This window comes from Typopeltis vanoorti, chromosome 23, assembly GCF_054136105.1.
Source record: "Typopeltis vanoorti isolate ZY-2024b chromosome 23, IOZ_Tvanoo_1.0, whole genome shotgun sequence".
Taxonomy (NCBI): domain Eukaryota; kingdom Metazoa; phylum Arthropoda; class Arachnida; order Uropygi; family Thelyphonidae; genus Typopeltis; species Typopeltis vanoorti.
This window is the reverse complement of record NC_143571.1, coordinates 76,963,410-76,990,329: the sequence shown is the minus strand read 5'-3', so window position 1 is coordinate 76,990,329 and position 26,920 is coordinate 76,963,410. Positions and strand designations below refer to the sequence as shown.

At 37.1% G+C, this 26,920-nt stretch overlaps 1 protein-coding gene across 1 annotated transcript in view; it reads right to left on the bottom strand.

The window, feature by feature from the left end:
- Pp2A-29B (Protein phosphatase PP2A regulatory subunit A) overlaps positions 1–24,989 on the bottom strand; it is a 239,122-nt gene extending 214,133 nt beyond the window's left edge. The window contains exons 1-2 of the mRNA XM_090413204.1: positions 24,790–24,989; positions 2,126–2,216 (exon numbers count right to left, since the gene is read on the bottom strand). Of these exons, the coding sequence (XP_090269330.1) occupies positions 2,126–2,216; positions 24,790–24,873 (175 nt within the window). The 5' untranslated portion in view covers positions 24,874–24,989. The remainder of the gene's footprint in view (positions 1–2,125; positions 2,217–24,789) is intronic.
- Between the last annotated feature and the right edge of the window lie 1,931 nt (positions 24,990–26,920).

Here is a 26,920-nt window from a genome sequence, read left to right as displayed (position 1 = left end):
CAGCCACACTTTTATTGAAGAGCCAGGTCAACAGAGTTGTCAGTTCTTTAGTACATTCTCTCAATACCAGTGGTGAAATACCATCCAGTCCCACAGCTTTACTGACATTCAGAGTACTCAGTATTTGGAACACACTCTCCTCTTGCACCTCTAAACCCTGAACCTGCCCTATACCCTCTAGTATTAAAACCTTCTTCTCCAGGATGAAATACTTCAATAAAGTGCTCATTGAACAACTCCACTATGTCCTCTGCATCAGTCACTCTATTTCCATTTTTATCCCACAATGTCATTTTTCCACAATCATTTCTCCTACTAATGGCCACATAGCTAAAAAATTTCATAGAGTTTTCTCTGAATCTTAATGCCAATCTCTTCTCATATTCCAGTTTTGCCTTCCTCATCATACTAGTCACTCTCCTGGCCTGCATCATATTCTTCGTGAATCTGCTCTCCACCCCTCTCCTTATATCTCTTCCATAATCTCTTTTTCATCTGCAGTTCCTGTTTGATATTGTTTGTCATTCACTTTACACCAAATTGTGTCTGCTTCTTCACTTATGGAATATAGCTTACTATTGCTGCTAACAAATATTCCTTCACAATTTCCCAAGCATGATATCCTGGCTTTCCAATTCCACCCTCCATGGAATTACCCCAAGTTGATATCTAAGACTATTATAATCACCTGCCTTATAATTCCACATACGTTCCCTTTTCTTTGATACTCCTAGATGTCTATTCATCTTCTAAGTAAAAACCACATGGTCCCTCTCCAACTGGGGAGAGAGATGTCATCTCAGTTATTATCAACTCTTCTGATGCTATGACCAAATCCAAAACTCTTGAACCTCTTGTTCCCTCTATTACATGTTGCCTAAGACATTTGTCCTTCAAGAATTCTAGAAATTCTATTCCCTTATTACTACATGTATTTTCCTCTTCCCAGATTTTATACTGCTGTAGTTAAAATCTCTCATAACAAGTATTCTTCTTGCACTTGCCAAACTCAACTGTCTAAACATCTCCTGTGCTCCTTGGTTTGTAGCAACACCCCACTAAATATTCTGCTTTGGCCACTTCTACCTCACACACTATATGCTTTCAAAACCATTAGTGTCTGCCTTCCAAAGCCTCCACTCTTAGAGGACATGTCATCACTTCACCACCACATTTTCCTTTCCTATCCTGCTGAAAAATGCTGTACCCTGCTACTTCAATTCCTGTTATTATATCATCTTCCATTAACCATGTCTCAGAGATCCCAATAATCTTTGGCCAGGCTGATACTATGAGCACCACCAATTCATCTCCTTTATTTCGGATACTCCTGGCATTAGTATAAAGCATAAAAATATCACTGCTTCTATTCCTACCATTATCCCCTCCAGACTCCACTGGACTCAGTGTTACCTGATGTCATCCCCCTTCCCCCCATCTACCTACTATCATCCACCCTAGGAATTCTAGTTTTCCCTGCATTGACAAACCGACTCATTCAGAAAACAGCAATCTCTCCAGATGCCTTCGTCCTTCATCATTCAATTGCAAGCGGTCTCTCACATACAGTTCCCTTCTGTCCTCAAATGTCCTCCAAGCATCCACATATTCCAATCCTCTCTTCTGACACATTCTGGCTATTATGCTATTCGGTATTACTGCTCTTCTACTCGGCTCGTCACTATGATACCTGAGCAACACACACATTCTTTCCTCGCTGCAAATTCTTTAGTACAACCTCAAGCACCACCCAATTTACATTGCCTCTCAAGTCAATCGTCCACCATCACAATCATTTCATCCACCCTTTCACCCCTCTTAATTGCCACAGCCACACTTTCTATTGTCTCTCCAGGCAAATACTCCTCTGGCATCCTATCTTGCACACCATGGATCATCAAGTCTCCATACATCACACAAAAATATTAAAAAGAACCTTTTTTCCTTTTTTATCTGTAAAAAAAATAATTAATCAAACACGAACATGAAATATATAATGCCTAATGTAATTACACTACTCTCAGAATCCCAAGTCTCAAAACACATTTTTGCCTTTAGCAAAGATTAATTTTTTTCTTAATAAACACAGAATAAAATAGTGCACATTGAGAATATACAAATTTACCTGTGAGGAATGGGATTAATTCAGTTCTTGTTCTATCAACACCAAGGGCAAGGGCAATTGTTGACAACTTTTTAATGCTGTTTAATCGAAGCTAGAAATAAAGAAAATAAAACAAAAAATAAAACAGAGGATTTAAAAAGGAGTTAAACTGAAATATAATTTAATACTGATTGAAAGAATGAAAGAGGGTATATAGTAGGCTAAAGGCATACCCAGGTCATACAACCTTATGTTCCAGAAAATTGCAATATAGCAAATTTTATAACAGAGCGAATCATTCTCCATCACACACACACACACACTGAATGCGTGTAACTGATGTAAATCAAGCATTTAGTTACATTCATTATGCAAACAAATTTAGAATAATTTTTGCAAACAAAAAAAGTTAGAAACACTGAATGGCAGATTGCCTATAGCAGACATACTATCATTACATTAACCTCCATGGAGTAAGCAGACTAATCATAGGGGGGCCCACTTAACTAGCAACATGTCATCATATTGAACCTTCAAATTGTATATGATCTAAAACATAGGTGGCCAACAGCAGGCCCATAACGTGATTTTGTGCAGCCCGCGGCAGGATAAAAACTATATTAAATTGTGTATTATCAATTTAGTTATTAATTTCGACCGCAGATTTTCTGATTGATATACTAATTATATTCATTATTTCTGATGATGGAATCAAAACTGCTTTAAAAAGATTACTCAATTTATAAAATCTACTGCTTCTCTGTACGAGTTGTAAAGTTTCAATGATGTGCTCCAGAGTAACGCATCATTGAAAGTCGCTTGCTCTGCTCTGGTTACAGTGATCAGTTTTAGAGACTCAGTTTCACAGTTAACAGTGTTATTGTTGTAGTTTGTGTCCCTGGTCAGTTACTTCGGTCTTTGTGTACTATGAGTAAGAAACATAAGATCTGTGAAGAAAACCAGTAATTTCAAGAGAAATGGGAAAATGAATTTCTGTTTATAAACAATAACGACAACAAACCACAGTGCCTTATGTGTTTGCAAGTATTGTCTGTGCACAAGGAATATAAGCTCAAATGCCGCTACATACCAAGAATACGTTGGACAAGTATGTACTAAAATTGTACATAATTTGAAGAGAAAGATTAGTGCTCAGAAATATTTTTACTAAACCAACATCAATACAAAAAAGCTCACTCTTGGCATCGTTTGTTGTAAGCGCAGAGATAGCAAAAGCAAAAAAATCATTATCTGATGATGAATTTGTAAAACACTGTTCTGTGAAAATGGCACGTGCATTTGGGGAAGATAAAATTGCCAGCGAGTTTGAAAGCGTCCCACTATCAAAACAAGCTGTAACAAAAAGAGTCGAGGAAATAGGTTCTCATATATTAAATAAATTAAAAAGTGTTATTACAGATTCAGCTTACTTCTCATTGGCTCTGGATGAATCAACTGACATAACAGATACAGATCAACTTCTAATTTTCATTCGAACTGTTTCCAAAGTCTTTGTTATTAATGAAGAGCTACTAGCATTAAAGTCATTGCATAACACAGCCAAAGGTCAAGACATTTATGATACAGTTATGAAGGTTGTAAATGGTACTGGTGATATCAACAATCTCACAGCTATTGTGACAGATGGCGCCAAATCAATGCGTGGTACCCAATGAAATTTGACATTTCAGAGTCACACGACACTATTCAATTGGAGTTGTGTGACCTTCAAAGTGACCCGTTTTTCCAGTCAAGGATGGAGATAGGCATTGACTTTTGGAAACTGGTACCAAGGGAAAAATATCCTGCACTGAGTGATTTCAGCTTGAGAATTGCATCTATGTTTGGAAGCACATACATATGTGAATGCACTTTCTCAACTATGAGGGCAGTTAAATCGTCACAAAGAAGCCGACCGAACCACCTTCAGAATTTGTTACAAATATCGTCATCATCGTTGAAAATCGACTTTGATGAAGTTGTTGCCACACATGAACGCCCGCAGTGTTCTCATTAAGTTGTGTTACATGTAAAAAAAAAAAAGCAGAAATATGTAATTAAATTTAATTTAACAACTTATATTTAAATCAATCAAGTATTTTATATTGTTCTGCCAGTAGTTAAATGATTTAACAAATATAGTAATTCAATACATATAACTATTGCTTTGAAAAAATGCAGTTTATTTTTATTTAAGTTCTGTCTAAAAGTGTGCGGCCTGTGACGCTACCACCCATTATGTATTGACCCTCGTATAGAATGAAGTTGGCCACGCCTGATCTAAAATATGCTAAATTTAATAAATTATTAATAAATTAAAAATTTTAATCTTAGCATCTAATGTACTAAATTTATTAGTCTTCTTTTCACTGGAAGTACCCTTACTTTGATTTTCGTTTGCTATTATAAATAACAATAAAATAGTTAAAATACAGTAATAGTTAAAAACCGTTTACATTACAGTTTATAATTCACAGCAAAACACAGAAAAATGCAATGATGTAAATAAACTGAGTCCATTAAATCTGCATGTTGGCTGATTTATGGCAGCATCATGTTGCTAAAATTGTCAGATGTACAAATGCAGTATCATATAAATGGACAAGGTCATAATTGAAAATCATCATAAAGCAAAGCGTCATTAAGGCAGAGCCTTTCTGTATTCCTCTGTTCAGTATAGTCTTATACTGAATTGTGAAGAACAGTTAAATATAAAAATTAAATAACTTTATTCACGTTAATTTTTATCATCATTTTTTGGCGTATACCAACAAAGATATCTTTTAATGTTATTTAAATTAAGGGGATATTAAATCCCACATTGTTTTAAAAACGAATAAGAAACTCAATGATTGGAATTAGAGAGTTTCATGCCGAATATAGTATAATAAACTATAAAAGTATCGGCGATTACTAGCGTGAGCTAATGCAAGTAGTCCTAGTACGTAGTACAAACTCGGGCAACTTGCAGCAAAGGTGAGTAAAGTTCTGATCACTATTCTTGGTATTTTCCAATTAATGTAAAAACACATTTCCTAGGAAATGTATGCTGTTATTACATTATGGTGGGAGGTCACTACCCAGACCGGTTTCAGCATTTATTGAGGCTTCATCAGTGAGTAGCTAGACCAAATTAATACCAAAGGATATAGCAAAAAGAATGTAATCTTTTAATGTTGTTTCAGGAAATAACAATGTACATTAGTATTATTTCTGCTCGTTACTTCCATTCCCATGGGAGTAACGAGAAGAAAAATTCCCATGTTACTCCTCTAAGTAAATATTTTATGGCTATTTAGCCTATTTTTGTTTAGAGTACCCCTTCTTTTAAACAATGTCATCGGCTTTTTACTCAATTTGTAGAGCATTACTGATGTTTTAAAGACATGATGAATAATTTGGACATACCTTTGTGGGGTGTTGCTGGTTGTCTTCTTATTCAGTGGCATCCAGAGTATGGTGATTAACATTTATCTGCTGTTGAGGTATGACAGAAAGGAAGGGAGCTGGAAATGTGGGTGATAGAGAGATTTATTGGTGAGGCAAGAGGTGTGTGAATTTTAAAAATCCGTTTTTTTTTTTTTTTTTTTAAACAGATGGTCAGAGAATTCTTTGGGAGGGAGGCAAAAGATAGAATTTTAAGGGAAGGAGAAAGACATGGTGGAATAGGATCAAGGGTGAGAGTAACGGGTTGTGAGCACTTCTGACAGTGTGTCATCTTCAGAGCTGTGAAGGAAGTGGAGGCTATGTCATGTCCGCTAGGTGTTTTTGTCTTAGTTTGACATAGCCTCCACTTCCTCCACGAGCTCTGAAGACATCAAAAGTGTTCACAACCTGTTACTCCCAACCTTAATCCTATCCCACCATATCTTTCTCCTTCCCCTAAAATTCTATCTTTCACCTCCCTCTCAAAGAATTCTCTGACCACCCATAAAAAAATCCGGGTTTTTAAAATTCACACACCTCTTGCCTCACCAATAACTCTCCCACATCTCTATCACCCATATTTCCAACCCCCTTCCTTTCGGTCATACGTCAACAGCAGATGAATGTTTATCGCCATACACCGGATGCCGTTGAATAAGAAGAGAACCAGCAACATCCTATAAAGATATATCCAAATTATTCTTCCTATATCATCATCATCAAAATTGCTTCTTTCCATTCTACTAGTAACCCCTCAATAGAATGGAAAAAAGCAACTGTGATTCCTATCTTTAAAAAGGTAATAGAGATGACCCTATCAGTATACTAAATTCCTGTTACAAAATATATAGCAGAATCTTAAATAGCAAACTAATGAAATATTCCGAAAACTTTATTCTAGAAGTAAGAATGGATTTAGAAAAGGACGATCACGTATAGACCCTGCCTTTTGCCTAAAATTAATAATAGAGAAAAGAAGAGAATATAATTTAGAAACACATATTGCATTTATTGACTTTGAAAAAGCATTTGACAAAGTTAAAAGAAGCATTTTATTTAACATATTAAATGAAAGACAAATACCAAATAATATCCTAAAAGCTATCATAAGTATATATGAAAATAATCAAATACAAATAAAATTAAATCATGAGCTATCATATACGAGAGAGATAAACCAAGGGATGCGACAGGAATGTCCCCTCTCAGCAACTCTTTTTAATATTTACCTAAATGAAATAATAAAAAAATGGAATAAAAATTTCCATCAAGGTATTAAACTTTCTCCTACTGTGAACTTAAACACTCTCCTTTTTGCAGATGACCAAATAATAATTACAAATTCTGAAGATAACTTACAGAAAGTTATTTTAGATCTAAATGAAATAGTCAAAGATTATGGTATGATAATATCAACAGAAAAATCAAAAACTATGGTCTTTAAAGGACAAGATCCAGCAAGAACTAAGATAGTAATAGATAACAAGATCTTAGAATTGGTGAATTCATTTAACTACCTAGGATGTATGATCACATATGAAAATGAAAAAGATATAAACGTAAAAATTGCAAAATATTTAAAAATAACAGGTGTAATTTAACTCTTATATTTAAACCAAACCTAGTTCAAAAACAAACCAGACTAAAAGTATACAATACATTAGCCCTACCAGTCTTAATGTATGGAAGTGAAATCTGGACAATAAAACAAAAAGACAAACAAAGATTAACAACATTGAAGAGTTCCTCTCTTTTTACACTTAATTGTGGTGAGGATAGAAAATCCTAATTCACATAAATAGTTGAAAATTGTAGTAAAACGTTCAAAACTTTTTTAGATATTGACACATTCTTCTTTTATAGAAATCCAAAAGGCTTCAAGAGACAATTCCTTATGTTTAATCATCAATCCACGATCAGTGGATATAGTTGCCAGTTCTTCTTCTTCTGTTAATGTTAAACCAAAATCACCTGAAGTTTCTATAAATGGGTTTCTAATCCAGTCGTATTGTTCGGTGTTAAGTGATGGAAAATAAGAACTCAATTTTTCTTCTAAACTTGTTAAATGTTTAACTATTATTGGAAGTGTTTCATTTATGCAAATATTACTTACCAATGGAAACATTTCCAAATTACCTTCAACAGCTTTTCTTTTCCAAATATGTAGTTTTCTCTGAAACGCTTTCATTTTGTCAGTAGATGAGAGAATATTTTCTTCTTTCCCTTGTATGCTAGTATTCAAAATATTGAGCTGCTGAAATATATCGGCCAAATACTGTAACCTGGCAATCCAAAATTCACACCGAAGGAGGTTACAAAAATGTAGCTGTTTCATCTCTTCAAAAAACGCAAGAAGTTCTTGTCGTAGCTCGTGTACACGGGTAAGTACTTTCCCCCTCAACAGCCACCTCACCTCAGTGTGTAAAAGCAGCCGTCTGTGTTGTGAATCCATATCGATACAAAGCTTTTCGAATAAACACGATTTGACAGGTCTTGTTTTAATAAAGTTTACCATCTGAACAACTTGATCTAAAACTTTCTTAATTTTTCTCCCAATGTTTTTGTCATCAAGGCCTCCCTAGGAAGAAAGCAGTGAGTTACGATAACATTCTCATTTTGTTTTTTTACAAAAGATGTAAGACCCTTAACACAGCCTACCATGGAAGGCACTCCATCTGTACAAATGCCTACACACAACTTCCATGTTAACTGCCATTTATCAAGATAGCTATTCAAAATGTTAAAAACGTCCTCACCTTTTGTAGACACACTTAATTCTTTGCAAAAAAGAAACTGATTTACTATTTGATCTTCATTAATAAAACGGACGAATGCTAAGAGTTGCGCCTTGTTGGTAATGTCTGTTGACTCATCAACTTGCAATGCAAAATTTGAATGCTGAAGTTTATTACTGCATACATTTTTCTCGATATCAGAAGACATTTCTATAATACGCCTGTGAACTGTATCGTTGGACAGAGGAATCTTACTTATTTTCATTGCTGCTTCATTTCCTAGCATTGTCATGACCATTTTTTTGCATGCAGGCAAAATAAGTGACTCACCTAAAGTATGATCTTTCATATTTTTTGCTATCAGTTCTGAGACTTGATAAGAAGCGATTTGAGCTTTATCAGAAGCAGTCATTATACTTTTAAAAGAATTTGCCGCTTTGTTTGCTGTTCAGACAATCTCTTGAAAAAACTTAGATTTATCTTGTAAATTAGAGTGTATAGTTTTAAAATGTTTACTCAATTTACTAGGAAGCAATGATTCATTTGCCATTTTACATCCACATAATGGCAAAGTGGCAAAGGATGATCTTCACTTCCGGTCCAAGTGAAACCAAAGCTTAAATAACTTTCATTATATTTGCAAGTAGGCTGCGATTTTGCTTTCTTACTTGCACTTAACTTTTGCTCACTTCCAGAATCTGATTCTTCAATATCATGCTTCTTTTTGAGAAATCTATCCATTTTATTTGGGTGTATTTATCTGAAAATAAGTAACATGCACATAACATCCACTTCCAACACTTTTAAAATAAGTAATATACACAACAAGAATAAACCATATTCTTGTTCTCTTTGCAAGAAAAACACTGTTAATTAACATAATAATGATGTGTTGACAAAAAGAGCGGTATATCCGTAATGAAAAGGTATAATAGAGTAACTATATTTATTTTTATATCTGGACACATATTTCTCTGGAATACCACAGGGCACACCCGGAAATCTTCTAGGACGCACCCTTTGAGAACTACTGGTCTACAATACAATACAATAGTAATGAATGACACCTAAGCTTTTCTTTACGTATCCACCATATATAACTCGGGTGTCTGTCATACCCCCCTCAATTCTATGCTACCAGTTTCACATACTGTACATTTCCATTTTTCCAATTTGTAATAGTTTTCCAAAACTATGTGAAGTCCAGTAATAATAGCTTGTATGAAGAACATACACAATGTTGTAATGAATACTGACAACACTATTTCAGAAAAACCTAAATTGTACACACCTCAACATATAAACCCTTCTTTATCCTTAATCATGCCCTCCAGCCTTCTAGGAATATGCTTCACCTCTTTTCAGATTCTCTCAGGAGTACCCAGGCCTCACATTCATAGAACATGTACATCTTTATAGCTTGGCTCTTCCATATTTTGTCCATGGCTTTTAAGATAGCTGTTGCTCAGGCTATTCTAATTTTTACCTCCTTTTTTTGGGTCCAAGTCATGCATCATGTGGCATCCAAGATATGTGAAGTGTTCCACATTTTCCAGTTGAAATCCTTCAATGGTAACTTTATTCAGTAACTCCTGCTGTCCAAATATCATTGTTTTAGTTTTTTCAAAGTTGACATTTTGTCCATATCTTTTTTCCCTTCTGTATAGTGTTTGCAGTGTCCTTTCCAGCCTTGCATCTTCTTGAATCAGGACAATGTCATCTGCAAAGCAGAGGTAGCTTATTCTCATTCCATTTATTGAAATGCCTCCAGCTTCTTCTTTGATCTTATCTAGTGTCCTTCCCAGATGTGTGATGAAGATGGTTGGTGATATTGGGTCCCCTTGTCTTGTGCCTTGACTAGTAGCAAACCAATCTCCAGTCACACCTGCTATCCTGACTGTTGCTTGTGCTTGGCTGTTTATATCTTTCAACAGGTGGATCAATTTATTGTCAACACCATAGGATTCCAAGACAGCCCATGTTATATTTTGGTTAATATTATCAAATGTTTTTTTTGGAAGTCCACGAAACAACAGTATATCTTTTTGTTCTTTCTTCGAGCTTTCTCTGCTATTAGTCTTAGTGCAAGTATTTGTTGCACTGTACTTTGATATTTTCGAAATTCGGCTTGCTCATCAGGAAGATGTACCTCCATATGACCCTTCAGGCGTTCTGTAAGTATTTTCATCAGCACTTTGCCAAGATGACTCATTAGTGCAATAGTTCTATAACTGGTGCATTCTAAAGCACTGCCTTTCTTATGAAGAACAACCAAGACCATTTAGTCCACTCTTCGGGGACATAACCAAATCTCCATATTTCATTGCATAGCTTATGCATTTCTTTTACAACCAATTCTCTCTCATATTTTAGCATCTCACCTATTATGTTGTCATTTCCAGGACTCTTGTTGTTCTTGAGATGTTTTATAGCCTTATTCACCTCCTCTTCCAAGATGTAATTTTCAAAGATCTCTGCTGGTGGAAAGATTGCTTTTAGTTCTTTTAATACTTCTGTTGCAGTATTCTTTAGTTGATTTTTATATAGTTCACTGCAATATCTTGTCCATCTGTGTATGATTTCACAGATGGACAAGATATTGCAGTGAACTAGTCATCTTTGACTGCTAATGATCTTGTTTGCCACTTCCTACTGACATTTCTTATAAGTTTATAGACCTCTCCAGTTTTGTGTTGCCAACACACTTGACCTCTTCCTAACACGTTCCCCTTCCAGGTATATTGTGGTTGTTGGTTCTCCTCTTGGAAACTCAGACCACAACTTCATACATGTCATAATAGCATCCAGCATAACATGGTCCACTGTTTTGTTGAAAGAGACATGGTTCTAACAGATTTAAAAATTGAGATGTAATTAGAATTAGAAGACATAATAATAACAATAAATATATGGATGCCACTTATATTAAAATCTTTCTTAAATTATGTTTAAATTACTCCCTATATCATTAATATATAAATTTGGCAGTAGTGGCCTCAGTACAGAGTCTTTAGCCATGATTATGTTGAAGTCCTGGTCATACTGAGGAAAAAATGGTTCAAAACATCTGACTCTCTCTCTCATTGTCACAACCAACCCTTATGCTCCTCTATCGCTCTCCAAACTCCATCAACCCCTCTGACCTCTTCAACTTTCTCTCTCTAAAGCTTGACTTATTGCAATCTAAGTAGCCCAATAGTGAGGTCATCCTTCTTGGGGCCTTCAATGTCCACAACTCACACTGGCTCCCCTTGTCCAGTTTCACCGATCAATCAGGCAGGGATGCTGTGGTGTTTGCCAACAGCAATGACTTATCTGTGATCATCAATCTTCCCACCACACAAAACAATCTGCTCCAATTTGCCAACACACTTGACCTCTTCTGAACAAACTCCCCTTCCAGGTATAATGTGGTTGTTGGTTCTCCTCTTGGAAACTCAGACCACGACTTCATACAAGTCTCTTTTGCTGCAGAACAACCTACACACCCAGTTCACAATCTCGTGTCCTTTGGCACTATAAGGGTGCCAACTGGAACCTTCATAACTTCTATTCCTCCTTCCAATGGTTCCAACTACTGTTTCACTTCTGATCCAAACACCTGCTCAGACTGAATAACAGAAATCATCCTCACAGGAATGAAGGCTTTCATCCCCTATTCCAGTCCAAACTTTCAGCCACCATCCAAGCCTTGGTTTTCAAAAAAAGTGTACCAATGTTGTAAACCTCTGCTTACCACAACTGGCTCAAGACCAAAACTCCAGCTGCCCTCTCTGCCTATACTGCAGCCCACAACAGTTGTAAAAGAATCATTAGGTCCAAGTCAAACTTTCAAAGGGCCAAATGCTGCAAACTCATCTGCTGCCCAAATGGCAGTTGCTCTTCGGGTCCCTTTCCAAGGCCAATGGGTGCAACTTCTGTCCATCTAGGTTTCTGCTGTTCTCACCTCCAGATGGTACTATGTCACCTCAACAAAAGACATGGCCAACTTACTTGCATCACTCTTCTCTTTTAATTCCTGCATTGATGACCCAGGGAAGTTCCCTCTACTCCACAAAGAACAGTTACATTCATGTCTCCCATAGTCTTCCAAGAAAAAGAAATCTAAAGAATCCTTAACAACCTGAACACACAAACAAGGCATTTGGTCCTGATGGTATCCCACCTATTGTGTTAAAAAATTATGCCCCCAGAAATCCTGTATCACCTCTTCAATCTATCCTATTCAACTGGCATCTACTCGACAACATGGAAAGAGGCCCACGTCCAGCCCATTCCAAAGAGAGTTGATAAAAGTCAACCAACGTATTCCTGTCCAATTGCTCTCACTTCTGTTCTCTCAAAAAATTATGGAGAAGGTCATCAACAACCAATTCTTGATTCATCTAGATACATACCAACTAATCAGTGACCAGTATTATTGATTCTGCCACTTGCAATCTACAGCTTAACTTCTTGCTTTTACCACCCACCTATGGACTCAATGGAGAAACTCATGGTTGCCCTCGACATTTCAAAGACATCTGATTGGATTGCACAGAGGCCCTTAAACTGTCATCCTATGGTCTGCCTTCCTCACTCTGCAACTGGATCACAAACTTTCTCACTAGTGGTCACTCGTGTCAGGTGGATGGTTTCCTCTCCTCAGATTTCTCCACCAATGCAGGAGTACTGCAGGATTCTGTTCTTTCATTCACTCTCTTCCTCTTATATAAATGACCTGCTCTCACAGACTTCCAAAGCTATCCACAGCTTTGCTGACAGTGTACGCTATTCCTTCTTTTCATTCGACAAACCTTGTAGTACTCAAGTATTAGAATTCTCAAGATCTACCATGACCCAGGGAATTGAACTCAGATCTCCTAGCTATATCCCAGTGCATCAAGGACAACCTTGTAAATTTCAATGCCACCAAAACCGAATTCTGTCTGATCTCTCGCAAGAAAGAGCTCAGATCTCTCCCATTACCTTCAGTAATACTGAGATATCCAAACACAATCAGATTTCTCTTCTTGGTCTGGCTTGCACCTCTGACCTTTCTTTGCACAACTGTATTTCAACTACAGCTTCTGCAGCTGCCAAAAAACTTGGTGTACTTTTTCACAACACTACATCACACCTTCCCAGCTGCTAACTCTATACAAAGCCCAAATCTGCCCAGCCATAGAATATTGCTCCCATATTTGGGGTGGTACACCACAATCCTCTCTCTAAGATTGCTCAATTCTATCCAGAATTTGGCAATCTGGCTAATTAATCTCTCTCGCAGACCCACTTCAATCCCTCTCTCACAGGCTTTAGTTTCTTCCTTGTGCCTCTTCTACAGATACTTTCATGGACAGTTCTCTGATGAATTGGCCACTATTATTTCTCCACTCTCCTTAAAAATCATTAAAACAAGAGCCAATGCTAACGAACACCCTTTAACAGTCCATCTTAAAACTCACCAAACCAACTTCACTTCCTCCTCTTTTATTCCATCTATTTCTGTCCTTTGAAACAGGCTCCTCCACCCTGCCTTCCCCAAAGATTACAACCCTCAGCTGTTCAAGCAAAATGTGAACATTTTGCTTGAAGAACTTAGGGTTGAAGGGTGGTCCTTTAGCCCTTCTATTCCTCTTGCCCGCACATGGCATCAGTGTGCTATAGGTCCTGTGGGCTTTGATGTGTGGACCATATAAAAAAAAAAATAAAAGATCCTGATTTAGAGTTTTCCCAAAGGTCTGAGTCCATACCAGGAGAAACTATTCTGGACCACCAACTTTCCATTGTCTAAAATTTACATCTGGGATGATGCACTGAAACATAAGGCATCCATCACACTCATCCATTTGACAGAAAAAGAACAACATGATTCATCATTATATCAAAAACTTCCAACAATCTGTAGAGCAGTCATAATGTCCTTTATGCCAATGCAGTTTGCATTACTGAATGACAATTGAGGTTTGGCTTATGGGCAGTTATATCCCCTCGCTAACTCCAGAGAAACAAAACCAAAGCTCTTTCTGTGCATGGTTACCATTCCATACATTCAAAGCACATCTGAAAAGATATCTGGAGTCAGTGGTGTAGATAGAGCTTTGGCCGCCCAGGGCAGTCTCTGAGTTTTCTTCCCCTCTCAATACATACCAAAAATACTACAAAAAGTCAAAATGACATATAGGGAAATAATTAAAACACTATGTTTATTTTTGAAGTAAAACCTTAATTTCAACATTCTAAAATGTTATTTTTCTTGCTTTTCTGTTAGCAAAATCATTGATGACATTGGCGAAGTCTATTTCATAGTAATATAGGTAATTGTTAATCAATTTTATTTAGAAAAATTCCTCTCACAACTAGCAACACTTACAGCAGTTGTGAGGAAAATTCGCAGTAGTATTACAATAGTTGGAAATGAGTTCTCGAGAGTGTATTTTAGAATTAACTTTAAAAGTTCAAAAAGGTTCCAAGTGCCTGCCCGGGGCGGACCCCCCCCCCCATAGCTATGCCTCTGTCTAGAGTGTTCAATAAATATCAGCTATGCACCGTATTTAAATCTTATGTCAAATTGGCAACTCTTATCCATTCACCTAAGGACAATCTCTCTCTCTCTTCTTCATCATCATATCTAGGAGTTTATGAAGTGCCCTGTTCTTATGACCAAGCTTACTATGGACAGACAGGAAGAACTGTTGACATCTGCCTTGATGAACATAAAAAAATATGTCCTGTACCATTGTTATGGAAAGTTGGGTCTAGCAGACCATGCCTTAGATACCACTTCACACAGGATCAATTGGAAGAAAACAAAAGTGCTACACAGAAGTCATTATACGTCACAGAGAGAGATTGCTTTTGGAATCAACAGAAGCTTTAAAACATACTCCAAACCTCAATAAGTATCTGTATAAATTTACTAAAAATCTAGGAGACAGTCATTTTAAGATCTAATTAATATTTGTCTTCTCTCTTTTTCCAACACAGATGATGCCTAATTAGAAACAAGGACCTAAAGTCCCTTGTGTTGTCCATTACAGTCCCACTGTTATAACAAATTGTTGCTGTTTCGCATACAGTTTTTGTGATCAGAATATGTTGGATATAATACGCAAAATATCAGCAAATAACTTAATAAATATTTTCTTATCATTCTGTGTTGTCATCAATACCGCGAAAATAAATAACAGTACAACTACAAAAAGTATTCACAACAACAACACATTCAACTACTTAATAAACAGGTGCTATGCCCTTGGTTCAAGTCTGAATGAACAAGTATGAAATGATTATGATGAAGAATGAAATTAGACATGTGGTGGATATGAATGGAAGAGTGCAAAAGAATAAAATGAATGACGTGGAGAGAAAGAAACAGCAAATGACTCAAGATGGCACTCTTGAAAGGGCATAGCACTATATGGACATTATAAAAGGTGTGGTGGATAAGAGGGCATACAAGGTATGTTTTCCAGCAAGGAGAAAGAACAGTGTGACTGAGGTGCTGGATATGAGAAGCACGTATATGAAGGAGTTAGTGGTTGTGGTTGGAACAAATGATTTGGTTTGGCATAGGTTGCAGATTAGATATTGAGAGATCAAGGAGAGTGAAAGATAACAGTGTGGTAGGAAAGATAGTTTGTGTGCCACCCAGGTATGATAATGATGTGTTGTGGCAGAGAGGAAAGATAATGAATAGAATGTTTGCAGAAACATGTAAAGAGAAAGGAGTGCATTTGAGAACATGTGGGATGAGTTTGAGGGATGAATGGAACTGTATAAGAGCAATGGACTGCATCTGAATGACTTTATAATGCGAGTCATTTGGAAAGGCTGCTGGAAGGATGTGTAATGAGTGATGCAAACAAGGTATAAATGGAAGTCAAAAATGATGTGAATGAACAGGAAAGTGAACTAGGTGAGACTGATGTGGTTACGAATGGAAAAGAGAATGTAAGAACAGAAATGCAAGTTGGACAGGGAGGTCAGGCAGACATGGTGTAAGGAGAGGGGATTCTGAAAGTAGTAACGAATGCTTGTATGTGGATGGTCAGCATAGGAATGGAATGGTCAGGAAAACGGGGTAGAGTTAGGGGAGGGAGAGAAGGTGAGCATACGGGAGCAGATGATGAGAAGTCACAGATGGGGGCAGCATTAGTAGGACTGGTTATAGACCCAAAAAAAAAAAAAAAAGAATTATGCTTATTTACAAAAGCAAAGAGTATCAGAAATAATGGAAATGAAATTGTTGCATCGACTGAGTTTATATGCCCAAAAATAGTTGGAATAAGGGAAACATAGTTGGATGAGAATGACATCTCAATGGGAATAAAAATGGAGGAACATTATGTGTTTCATGAAGGTAGGAAAGTCAAGAAGAGAGAGGGAGTGCTGCCGATAATAGCAGGGGAATTATGTTAACAACAAAGTTGAGATACAAGGAGAAAAAAGTCGGTGGTTTTGAGGCAGTATGGTTTGAAGTGGAGATTGATAGAATGAGATATTTGGTGGGGTGTGTCTGTAGGACATGAAATGTGGAAGGCAAAGACAAAGAATTATATAGGCAACTTCTATAAAGGGATATATGTGTGGCAATACAAGGCTGGTGATTATGGGAAGCTTAAGAGATAACTGGAAGCTATAGTGCGGAATGAGGAGTTGAGGGGGAAAGATACAGATGCTGTGTGGACATTGTTCAAAAGCTATTTAACAGTAGCAATGTCTGAGTGTATTACAAAGGTGTAAAGGCTAAACAAAGTAGAAATAAAATGGATGAATGAAGAGATTAAGTGTGAAATTTGAAATCACTATGGAGGACATACAAGATGAATGTTAATAATAATTAGTTGCATGAAGAGAACAAAAGGCAGGCCAGGAAGGGTAGTAAAGGAAGCAAAAGTGCATTATGAGAAGAAATTAGCCAATCAAGATAATAAAAATGACTATGGGAGGATGATACCGGCAGATCAGTAACCGATGTGGAGGATACAGTTGAAGTATTCAACAATCAGTTTAACAGTGTATTTTATCCTCATGAAGGAAACATCGGGAGAAGCTGGAGAATAGAGTATGGTTAGGAGGGTGAACTGATTCTTTACGAGCAGTAATTATATGAGGAATTGAGTAAACTTAATTAGTAAGGCAATAGGACTCGACAGTATTTTCCTACTATGTGTCTTGAGGGAATGCTCTATGGAATTAATGGCACCTTTGGCATACCTGTTTAATATGAGTCTAGTAGCAGGGCAAGTTCCAAAGGAATGGAAAGTGGAGTGCCACTTCCAAAAAAAAGGAGAGGTGGGATAAGACCGGGGTAACAAACTATAAGCCAATGGCTGGGGTTGTTAAGGTATTAGAGAAGTTAGCGAGGATCAGGATTTAGAGGGGTTGATAATAGCAGTATTCTTTATGATGGTCAGCATGGGGTTTATTAGGGGGAGGTCATATTTCAGCAATCTGCTTAAGTATAAGATAATAAATTCACTCAATGAACTTGTTAAAGGAGATGCATATATTAAGATGGACTTGGGTCTTTCAAAGGGCCTTTGATAGACTGCCAAATGCCAAGTTAGTAGCTAAATTGAAACAGATGAGATTAGATAACAGATAAGTGATTAGCTGCCAGACAGGTATCAGCAGGTTGTATAAGGAGAGCAGCGTCCCAAAAGTGAAAGGTCAATAGTGGAGTACCACAGAGATCTGTTTTGGGACCATTATTGTCTAACTTGTAGGTTAATGACATTGGAACCAGCTTAATTGGAGCAAGAGTGAAGCAGTTCAGAGATGCTACAAAGTTGGGAAGAACTATGAGAAGTAGAGGCCTCCTGTAAGGTCATTATGGCCTTACAGAAGGATCTCAATCAGGGCTCCAGAAATACATAAATTGACTAGCCACAAAAAATTTGTACTCACCCAAATTATCAGTCTACTTTATACGATTATTATTATTATAGGTGATATTTTAAAAAACTAAATGTTATGATCACAAAACAAACTAATACATTCTTTAATCTCATTATATATCGCACAAATGTGGGTTTAAAATGTACAGAATAACACAGCTCATCACAACTCACTGTGTTTTCTTTTATTTAGTGTTCATAACAAAATGGTAAATTTATAGAAATTCTTCATAAACAATAATTTAATAAGAAAAATAAATCATAAAATTCAGGGGAAAAAAAGAAAGTAGATAACAGAAAGATGGGGAGCCAGACTGAATTTTAGCTGCAGTGCACTTGGTCACGTGATCTGGTCTTTGAATTGTCTTTGCAAGATAACTGTATTTTTAAATAACAGTATTAAAAGCATTTCCATTAGGTAAAAATTTTTGTGAGCTGTGGAATAAACTTGCAATAATATTACATTATGACTGCATATCTAATTTAGGGGTAAAGGTGTTGGAAGAATAACATATTATTATTATTATTATTACCACGGGCTACTCCAGGAGTCCTTAGACTCATCGAGGGAGGCCCTAAACATCATGTTCACACAGCAGTTCAACATTCTCACAGTATCTATCATACCTTGCCTTGAACTCGCTCACTGTCATAGCACCCACAACAGACTCTGGCAGCTGATTCCACTCATTTACCACTCTAAAAGTAAAGAACCCAGCTCTAACACCCCTGCTAACCACGCTCTTGCCCAGCTTCCATGGGTGTCCCCTAGTTCTCCCACCACCAGTCCTGATCTCAAAAATATCATCTGAATTAATCCTATAGAATCCTTTTAGCAATTTGAATGTCTCAATCATATCTCCCCTTTTCCGCCTATCAACTAGTTTCTGCAACCCACAAATCTTCAACCTGTTCTCATATGGTTCATTCCATAGACCTGCTTTCATCTTAGTCACTCGCCTCTGGATCCTCTCAACCTCCTCCCCATCAAGAAGGAACCGCGGTGACCAAATCTGGGCACAGTAGTCGAGATGAGGTCTTATCAGGGCTCGGTACAGAGGTACAATAACTTGTTTTTCTCTGCTCGTCAAGGTATTTTTCAACAACCAAGTGAGTTGATGAGCTGATTTAGCTACTTTCGCAATGTGCCCCTAAACTTCATCTCCCTATCCACCAACACTCCCAAGTTCCTGGCCTCATCAATCTCTTGGAGTACAGTTCCGCCAATGTGGTATACTGCTGCTAATCTTTTCACTCTGAAATGCATAACCTTACATTTTGTCACATTAAATTGACATCCATTCTCCTTAGTCCAGAACTCCAATCTATCTAAGTCATCTTGCAAGACTTTGACATCTTCTGCATTCACTATCGCCCTACCCAACTTTGCATCATCAGCGAACAAATGAACTGTCCCACTTAGACCCTTCCCTATATCGTTAAGATTAAACAGCAGTGGTCCAAGAACAGAACCCTGTGGCACACCACTAGTCACAGGCCGTTTTTTGGACTCTACTCCTGAATAAACTACTCTTTGATATCTCTCCATCAACCACCCAGCTATCCATCTCACCAACCCTATGTCCATTCGCATATGTTGTAGTTTACGGATTAGAATTCCATGTGGTATCCTGTCAAACGCCTTTGCCAGGTCCAGCAGTATCACTGTAAACCCATTTCCCTTATCCAGTTCAGCCGTCACCTTGTTATAAAACTTGAGCAAGTTACTGAGGCATGATCTACCCTTCACAAAGCCATGCTGTCCTCTGTACAGTATCTCATTTTCATCAATTCATTCCTGTATTTTTCCCTTGACTACTTTCTCCAAGACCTTGACAACGACTCCTGATATGCTGATCGGTCGGTAATTTGCAACCATAGTCTTGGATCCTCCTTTATGCAGTGAAACTATTTTCCCCTCTTTCCACGCCTTCGGGACTAAGCCAGACCTGAGACTCAGATTAAACAACATGGTCAAGGGCACTGATAATTCATTAGCCGCTTCATGCAAGACCCGTGCCGGTATACCATCCAATCCCACAGATGTATACACATTAAGGTTCTGTAATAGACTATTCACATCCACTTCATTCATCACAATTCCCATATAAACTAATGGTTCCTTCATTTTTTCAACGTCACCACCTGGATGATATACTTTTGCAAAGTGCGCACTCAGTAACTCCACTATATCGACTGGTTCGGTGAACTCTTTACCATCGTCACTCCTTAAAATCATTTTGCCATGTACAGTTTTTTTCTTGCTTGCAGCACATATTGAAAGAACTGTTTGGGATTCTCTTTTGCTTGCATAGCTAGTTTCCTTTCATAATCAGCTTTTGCTGTTTTTACCACACTCGTTACCCTTCTGGCCTGTACTTTATACCTTTCGTGTGCCTGCAGGTCACCCCTTTCTTTAAATTCCCTCCATAGTTGTTTCTTTTTTTGCAGCTCAAGCTTAATGGTGTTATTCATCCATTTAACCCCTCCTTGTTTCACTATTCGGACCTTAGGTATACAATCAGCCATAACCTCCTGTAAATGCTCTTTGATCACTTCCCATGCTCTATCGACATCCAGCCCTTGCAGTTGTACATGCCATGGCACTGATCCAAGCAATCTCCTAAGCTTGTCATACTTGCCAGCACGGTAATTCCACATATACCCTGTCTTAATCACAAATTTCACACCTTTAGCCACCTCCCAGGTCAAGACCTTATGATCACTCTCACCAATAGGTAGCAACATGGTCATATTCATTACAGTCAAATTCTCAGATACTATTACCAGGTCAAGCACTCTCACACCCCTAGTATTTTCAATTACATGCTGTTTCAGATAGTTATCCCTTAATAATTGAATAAAATCCATTTCCTTCCTCACATGTGTCCTCTCCTCCTTCCAATCAATGTTACCATAGTTGAAATCCTCCATAATAATTACCCTCCTTCCACTCATTTCATCAATTTGTTTATGCATACCATCTCCACCATCTATTCCATCACCTGGTCTATAGCAGCACCCAACTGTATATTTTATTCTGCCAGTATCAATCTCACACCAGATAGCCTCAAATGAGCTCCTTTCACTATCCTGCAATACTTTAATTCTCCTTGGCTGCAGTTCATCAGCTATCATCAATAACACCCCTCCCCCAATTTTATTCTCTCTGTCCCTCCTAAACATACTATAACCTACACATTCTATCCCACTAACTATATCATCTTCCGTCAGCCATGTTTCACTAATGCCAATAACCTGTGGCCAGGAAGAGCCAATCAAGGCCAAAAATTCTTCCTTCTTGTTCCTAATACTCCTGGCATTAGTATACATGAATTGCAGTGTTCCCTTTGTCCCACCCCTATCTTGATGCGTTATTCTAAATATCCCATTCCCATTTTTTGTCCTTATTGCTGGCTCAGGTACATTATATACATTTTTACACTCAACTGTCTCACTGATGTCTGGATATCCACTTCCCCCCCTCCTTGGTAGTTCTAGTTTCCCTGGTTCTGCACATCCATTTTCACTTCATTCAGCAACACTTTTTCCAGTCTCCGCACACCAAGTCCATTCAAATGCAGGCCATCCATCTTGTATAAGTCCTTTCGCCCATCAAACTCATTCCACACGTCCACAAATTCCACACCACACCGTCCGCATAACCTGCGCATAATATCATTTGCGATTATGGCCCTCCTTCTAAACTCCTCTCTGTCATACCGCGGTAACAGGCTCACCATTCTAACTCTGTCACTCTTTTCTTTCGCTACCTTTAACAATACTTTCAAGTCCTCTCTCATAAAAAATTTATCACCTTTCAATTCATTCGTACCAGCCACAATTGTTATTTCTTTCACCCTCCGTTTTTGCACTCTAATGCTCTCACTTACATCCTTAAATTTCGCACCCGGTAAGTACGATTTAGTTACACTCCCATCTATTACTCCTCTTAATAACGAGTCACCATACAACACTCTCTCCTTCATTTCGGAAACTCGCCCACGCTGTTTATTTACGTTAGCCGAGTCACTCTGGAAAGAGTTTTGCAGGTGCTCTATATACACGTATACATGTACTACAGTATTTCATTAAATTGTGTGAATTTACTTTTAGAGTGGTGAATGAGTGGAATAAGCTGCCAGAGTCTGTTGTGGGTGCTATGACAGTGAATGAGTTCGAGGCAAAGTATGATAGATACTGTGTGAATGTCGAATAGCTGTGATGGACATGATATTTAGGGCCTCCCTCGATGAGTCTAAGGACTCCTTGGAGTCGCCCGTAATAATAATAATAACTAGTGGTTTATTTCGTGAATGAAATTCTACACCCTACAGCTATATATGTTGGCACACTCACCCTCGATGAGTCTTTGGACTCCCTGGAGGTGTCAAATAATAATAATATCTGTAGTATGCACAGATATATTAATTAGATTGTTCTAACTTTAATTTTGGTGTTTATAATTTTTTTAAAATAATATACTGTCTATTACATATGTCGTCAGTACTGTATATGTGTAAGATTAATATTGAACTAAATGAATGGACTGATTTGATAAACACAAGTGGAGTGAAAAGAACACTGTGAGAAGTGAGAGAAATTAGGGGATTTTTGGAACGATAGCCGATATTTATGAAGTCTTTCATATAGAAAGAACAACGTTTAAGAGTTATCAATTGTTATGTTACAACAATGACAACTGGGCAACTGCTGAGAGAAAAAAGCAGGATGAGCTTTTAATTAATGATTGTTATTTTTTGTATTATCAGAAAAAGTAGTTTGCCTTAAAGGGGATAAAAGGGTGGAAGAAAGTGAAGACGACTGGTTTACATTATGACTTTTAGACAAAACCAGAATCTAAAATTGCATGTGTTTTTGTGATAAATTCATTGGTAGTTACCAGCAATCATTAACCTGAAAATATATGAGATGTTTTAAAATCGGGGGAAGGGATGTAAAGTATGAGAAAAAAATAACACATAATCACTTGCCACTCATCTCTGATCACTTGCCTGTGGTGAGTAGGCAAATGGATTTCTGGAACCCCTGATCTCAAACTGCATGAGTTTATGAGTGGAGAAATCATTTTGATGTTGCAAAGTGCAAGGTCTCGAAACCTGGTAGGAAAGACACTGGGATGCAAAGTACACAATTAATGGAAAAATTTTGAAGAAGGTGGTGGATATGAGAGACAACTATCTGGGAATGATGGCGGACAGACTTGAAGCTTGGGGGGGGGGGTCACACTGCTAAAACTGTAAGAACATCCCAATGGATTATGGCAGTAATGAGGACACTGACATGCAGAAGTAAAGAGGTTATGGTACCCTTATAAGACCTTGTTCAGGCCACATATGGACTATTTTGCAGAGATTTGGTTGCCTGGTTTCACAGGGATGATGAGAAAGTTAATGTAAGGTGTATAGAATGTGATATACGAGGAGAGATTGTGGGAATACAACTTACAGTCTTGTGAACAGAAGAAGAGGGAGTATGACAGATATATATATATTGGAGATATTTCAGAGAGTAGAGGGAGGCAAGGGTACAACTAGATGTCATCCTTGAAAGCTGTATAAGGAGGATGTGAGCAGGAGAGTGAGAAGTAGTTCTTTGCATGGCGAGATATTGGTGAAGGGAACACACTGCCTGAAAGTATGGTGCAGGTGTAAACTGTGAATGGGTTTAAGGTGATGATCTCTTTGCATGAGTGAGCATCAACTTCCTGCAATGAGTCATTTCACTCCATGGAGGTAAAATGTTAATAATAATAAGTTACAGAATGTGCAAGTCATTACAACTATGAATTACACTAACCTGAAACTCCTAGCCAAAACATCTGATTATTTTCTTGATTTACTGAAAATCACTGTAACCATCTATAATTCAAGACCAAACATTAACTGAACAAAATAATTATATCTCAGCTAAACTGCAATGACCAATGATTCTGGGAACTCCTTTCAAGATATTATTATTATTATTATTCCTGATACCTCCAAGGAGTCCGAAGACTCATCGCGGGAGGACATCTTCAACTGTCTCTACACCTTACCTCTACTACGAATCAACGCCATCTACCTGATCTCAAAGTATCTATACTTCTGTAGTATATACTTCCATATACTACAGAAAACTCCTATAAACCACTTCAGAATACTTGCTGAACACATCAACATGAACTGCTTTCAAAATGGTCCAATTACATTTTGACTACTTTAGTTTACAGCAAGCACAATGAAATAATTGAAAGATTTACATTTTGAAGTCATGTCAAAAATTGTTAGATGTTATAATAAACAGCAAAAAACACCGGTCTCGTTTACTTATCTATTTATTTATTTCATACTGAGGCAACTCATACAGTGTAACTAAAGAAATGATCATCAGTTTATTTTGCAAATATTGAAAATAAAACTACCTCACTATTTTCCTCAGTACTTTCTCCATTTGATGCAACCTCCATGTTATTTACAATAACAAGTGATATTTTCTTGACTATTTGTTGTCCCATACTACTACTACTCCATAACATTGTAACTATTAATTACTTTAACATTTATTGGAGTAAAACAGGATATAGCCGGGAATATTTATATAACATCGTTTTAAGCCTAGATAACTAAAGAAGAAATACCTGAACATCCTCATTTCGTAGCTCATCAATTAAAACCGCTATCGGATAGAGAGAATCATCTGCATTTGCGTCACTGGCAGCCATCTTAGTATAAGGATTGGAATATTTTAAATGTTTAAAATTAAATACAACCACCACTTGTCAAACTTAAATGGTTACTTAAAATGAGACTACTCTCAGGCAATCATGAAATAAAAATGAATTACGGATACGAAGAACGAAAGTCTACGATTTTGCCAGAAGATGGCACTAAAACAAGTGAAGGCACTAGTAAAAGTTATTATTCACACACACACCTGGAAACATACAGGAATATTGATTTACGAAAAAAAAAAATAAAACTTGGGTTTCGTGTGCCGTTGAAACATATATATAAAGAGATTTATAAACCGATTCAAGCTTGAAAAGTAAAAAATGCCCATTTTATTTTCAATTTTAAGACATAAGCCGGACTTTTCTTTCACTTTTTTTGGCTTAGATTAATACTTCAAAGTGAAAACAATAGGCGTGATGAATGATTTTTTTGAATGTGAGTTAGCTGCTTCAAATGGCAGTAGCAAAGTTCTTTCTCCCAAAATTCATGTTTTATTCCGAAAAGAAAAATCAGAAAACAAACTTGTCAACGTATAGCAAATTAATACTCAAATTACGATGAAAGTTTATCTGAGAACATTCATTCAGTGATCAAATACGGAATCATTTCAAGTCACTTCAAGCTACTAATGACCAATGTCGTGGCTTTCCACGAAATATAAAACATCATCAATCATCTAAACCATGACTTAAATATCTGCTGTAGGATTCCAGCTCATAGCCTAGAGATTGAACGAAGAAAAGAGATCGAACGAATAATTCACCTTGGATGGATGTCTTATGGGAAAATGAGAGACATATTCAGAAGTGATATCCCTATGAGTCTAAAAAGGAAAACTTTCGACCAGTGCCTACATGTGGTCTACATCTAGAGGTCTACATGTGGAACTAATCCCACTGCTGCACAGGATAGAGACGCTGTCTACTAAGAAATGGATGATGAGACTGCAAGAGAAGAAACGATGAATAACATCGATCATAACAGACTAAAACCAAATTTAAAAAATGACTGAAAACAAAATAAGGACAGACCAGAATGGTAAACGAAATGATAATATGAAGGGGCAGTGAGAAATTGAGTTGAGAAATGCAGACCAAAATAAAAAATAAACATAAAAGCTGAAAACAATTTCATTGGCCTGAAAGAAACTTATAAATAAATTACGTTCGATTTGTTTGCAGCATCATCTTCAAGCCCAGCGAGGGATAATGAAACTGAAAGTAATATAAAGAAAGTGTACGGTAATGAACGAAGCGACATCGATCTTCATTATTTTTTATGTGATTCTCATCCACGAAAGGTCAACGAAAGTACATTAGTACCATGACTTTGCTAAGAATTTTAGTCTCTTTTTAATTTATTTTTTACCTAATTAAGAAACAACATTCACCTCTCAACTAAAGATAAGCACTAACATTTATGGCCATGATAAGACTCGAACCTGCAGGGTGTGTGTGTGTGTGTGTGTGTGTGTCTTCAGTACTCTCCTCACATGATGCCTACTAACAACCTTGATAGTAATTGCCTTTTGTTATTAATTAATTAAGAGTGGAGATTGCATCTCTATTTAATGCATTATTGCATTAAATAGAGATGCAATAATCAAAAGAATTCAGGAATTTTATACTGAACTTTATGAAGACAAAGGCCGTGACATCCAAGAATCACCTATGGATAACTCAAGTGAAGAAGAACATGATGTCCCTGAGATCTTACAAGGCGAAGTGGAAATGGCACTGTGAGAAATGAAGAATGAAAAGGCACCAGGAGAAGATAGAATTATGGTAGACTTCTTAAAACTGGGAGGAAGCCCTGTCATCAAACAGCTGACTAAACTCTTATTAAATGCCTAAAACAGAAAACAATTCCAAAAAATTGGAACAACTCACTTCTAATATTAATTTTTAAAAAATTCAATAAATTAAAAACTACAGAGCTATAAGCCTACTCCCTAGTAAATATAAAGTTTTCACAAAAATTATAAATAATAGAATAAAATCTAAACTAGAGGGAATGCAATCCTGTGAACAAGCTGGA